Below are 3,084 nucleotides of genomic sequence, written 5' to 3' on the forward strand. Positions count from 1 at the left end.
GTCAGGCGCTTCTGCCGCTGTTTCTGGTTCAAAAGTGGCTTGACCTGTGGAATGCGGCACCTGTAGCCCATTTCCTGCACACGCCTGTGCACGGTGGCTCTGGATGTTTTTACTCCAGACTCAGTCCACTGCTTCCGCAGGTCCCCCAAGGTCTGGAATCGGCCCTTCTCCACAATCCTCCTCAGGGTCCGGTCACCTCTTCTCGTTGTGCAGCGTTTTCTGCCACACTTTTCCCTTCCCACAGACTTCCCACTGAGGTGCATTGATACAGCACTCTGGGAACAGCCTATTCGTTCAGCAATTTCTTTCTGTGTCTTACCCTCTTGCTTGAGGGTGTCAATGATGGCCTTCTGGACAGCAGTCAGGTCGGCAGTCTTACCCATGATTGCGGTTTTGAGTAATGAACAAGGCTGGGAGTTTTTAAAAGCCTCAGGAATCTTTTGCAGGTGTTTAGAGTTACGTCGTTGATTCAGATGGTTAGGTTAATAGTTGTTTAGAGAACCTTTTCATGATATGCTCATTTTTTGGGACAGGCATTTTGGGTTTTCATGAGCTGTATGCCATAATCATCAGTATTAAAACAATTAAAGACCTGAAATATTTCAGTTGGTGTGCAATGAATCTGAAATATATGAAAGTTTCATTTTTATCATTACATTATGGAAAATAATGACCTTTATCACAATAGGCTAATTTTTTGAGAAGGACCTGTACACAGACCAAAGATCCAGAACTAATTGAAGGTTTACACTTTATAGTCTCTGTGGCCTGGGGACACCTTGGGAAGACCTGCAAAGTGTCACTGGAAAAAGGGGTGTCTGGATTTCTGTCCTGAACCTGTTGCCTCTGAGAGGCAATTACTGAAAAGAGGACAAAAATGAATGAACAGACAGACAGACTGATAACTTACTTCTGATTAGTCCCTTTGTCCTTTATTAGCTCAAAGTCCCAGAACTTCACCGTCTTATCTGCACTTCCTGTGATGATCCCTCTCTTTACAAACCCACAGAAAAAAATAAATGAAACACCTCAGAAAAAAACCTGCTCGTCTGTGAAAAAACATGCTTAGAAATTGTAGCTAAATTCAGAAAAACAAAAAAGTGTCTGGAAGAAAGTTTTCCACCAGCTAGCATGGTGTTACAGGCAGTTACCTGATCGGGGGCCAGGCACAGGGACCACACGGCTCCATCATGGGCTTCTACAATCTCCAGAAGGCTCCCTGAGGCTAGGTCAAAGACCTGCAACTTCCCACCCTGAGACACATAAAAGTTGACACAAAATCCAAAAGAAAAGAGCTCTACTTGGATTACAATTAGAAAATTATGACATTATTTCTAACCAGTGGTGGGCACAGTTAATCAAAATGTTAGCTTTGCCAACTGCTAATTTGATAACTAAATAATTACCTTAAATAACGTTAAACTGATAATAAAAATGAGTGGAAGCTAACGCTAAAGCGCTAACTTTTATCATACACTGTAAGACTGTAATGTAACAACGTTGTGAGTAGGGCATTAACAGAGTCCTCGAGTGATCAACACATGGATTGCTAGGACATCTATCGAGGTTAGAAATGTAAGGTCGAGTATCCGTAGTGACGTCACATTATGTGACCACCGTATGACCGTAGGGGGTGGTGTTGCACTGTTGCAGGTCACAGAGTATGGTGCAACACCGGGTCCAATCCACCGAACCAGAACCAGCTTCCTCTTGTTTCACAAACAAAAAGCAAAAAATATTCATCTCTAAACCTATAAAAAAATCTATAAACATGTTAATCTCTAAAACTAAACTTAATGCGCACCACAGCTGGTGGTGGTGCGGGGTGGTCGACCCCCCCCACCCCACACCCCCACACACTGTTAAGTTTCGTTTTTGACGTGCTGCATGTTTCTTCACGTTTGCAGTTTAATAATAAAAACTAATAGTTTAGTTTTTCCTGTGACTTATTTGCAGTATGATAAATGGTAGGAGCAGAATAAATGCTCCCAATGTTTTGTTGGTCTTTGTTTTTGTAAATAATTACCTTTTATTTCGGTTTTATTTATTTATTTATTTTTGTATCTTGAGATCTATGACATCATCAAATACTCGAGTTCTACTCAGGTTTTATTATGTTAATGTCGAGTTTAAAAATTATATACTCGTTCAACCCCTAGTTGTGAGTGAACTAAACTCTGTGAACGGTTCATGAATGATAAGCATCCATATTCATGCAGTCGTCCTCCAATGCGACAGCTGGGGGTTCAAATCCACCAGCAGTCACGTGCTGAAGTGTCCCTGGGCAAGACACTGAACCCCTCACTGCCTCTGATGTGTGTCCCATCAGTGTCTGAATGTGATAAAGCTCTGATTAGTCTTTGTAGAGATCTAGTATAGAGCTGTGTGAATGGGGAAATGAGGCACAGATTGTTGTAAAGAGCTTTGAGGGTCTTGATAAGACAGAAAGGTGATAAGTAAGTACAGTCCATTTATGCCCCGTTCAGAGGTGAGCTTACAGAAATTAATCTTGTCCATCAGAACCGAACAGGCAGAGCAGAACTCTACTGTGCTGAAGTAAAGAGATGCTTTCACTGTGTGTAGGATGTCTCCCTCCTGTCATTTACTTTAACAAATTAACTCACTTTGGTCAACTACTTTTATAGAATAACTGCAAAGTTGCTGTGAGTCATCATCAACATTCTCTCCATAATAAATCTGTTTGTATTAAAGTAAAGATGTGTGAAATTAGACAGCACGGTGGCACAGTTGGTAGAGCTGCCACCTCTCAGTGAGAAGGTCACCCAGGTTCAAATCCCGGCTGGGGGCCTTTCTGGGTGGAGTTTGCATGTTCTCTCCGTGCAGGCGTGGGTTTTCTCCAGGTACTCCAGTTTCCGCCCACAGACCAAAAACATGCATGTTAGACTGATGGTAACTCTAAATTGTCCCTAGGTGAGAGAGAGAGAGACAGAGAGACAGAGAGAGAGACAGAGACAGAGAGAGGGAGAGAGAGAGAGAGAGAGAGAGAGAGAGAGAGAGAGGGAGAGGAAGAGGGAGGGAGAGAGAGAGAGAGAGGGAGAGGAAGAGGGAGAGAGAGAGAGAGAG

At 42.8% G+C, this 3,084-nt stretch overlaps 1 protein-coding gene across 1 annotated transcript in view; it reads right to left on the bottom strand.

The window, feature by feature from the left end:
• Positions 1 to 3,084, bottom strand: part of wdr3 (WD repeat domain 3) — a gene marked incomplete in the record, with an annotated part of 211,240 nt that overhangs the window by 83,447 nt on the left and 124,709 nt on the right. Inside the window, 2 exon segments of the mRNA XM_037687116.1 lie at positions 911 to 993; positions 1,152 to 1,253. Of these exon segments, the coding sequence (XP_037543044.1) occupies positions 911 to 993; positions 1,152 to 1,253 (185 nt within the window).

The sequence above is a fragment of the Nematolebias whitei genome, chromosome 13 (genome assembly GCF_014905685.2).
Source record: "Nematolebias whitei isolate Nwh7 chromosome 13, NemWhi1, whole genome shotgun sequence".
In the NCBI taxonomy this organism is placed as follows: domain Eukaryota; kingdom Metazoa; phylum Chordata; class Actinopteri; order Cyprinodontiformes; family Rivulidae; genus Nematolebias; species Nematolebias whitei.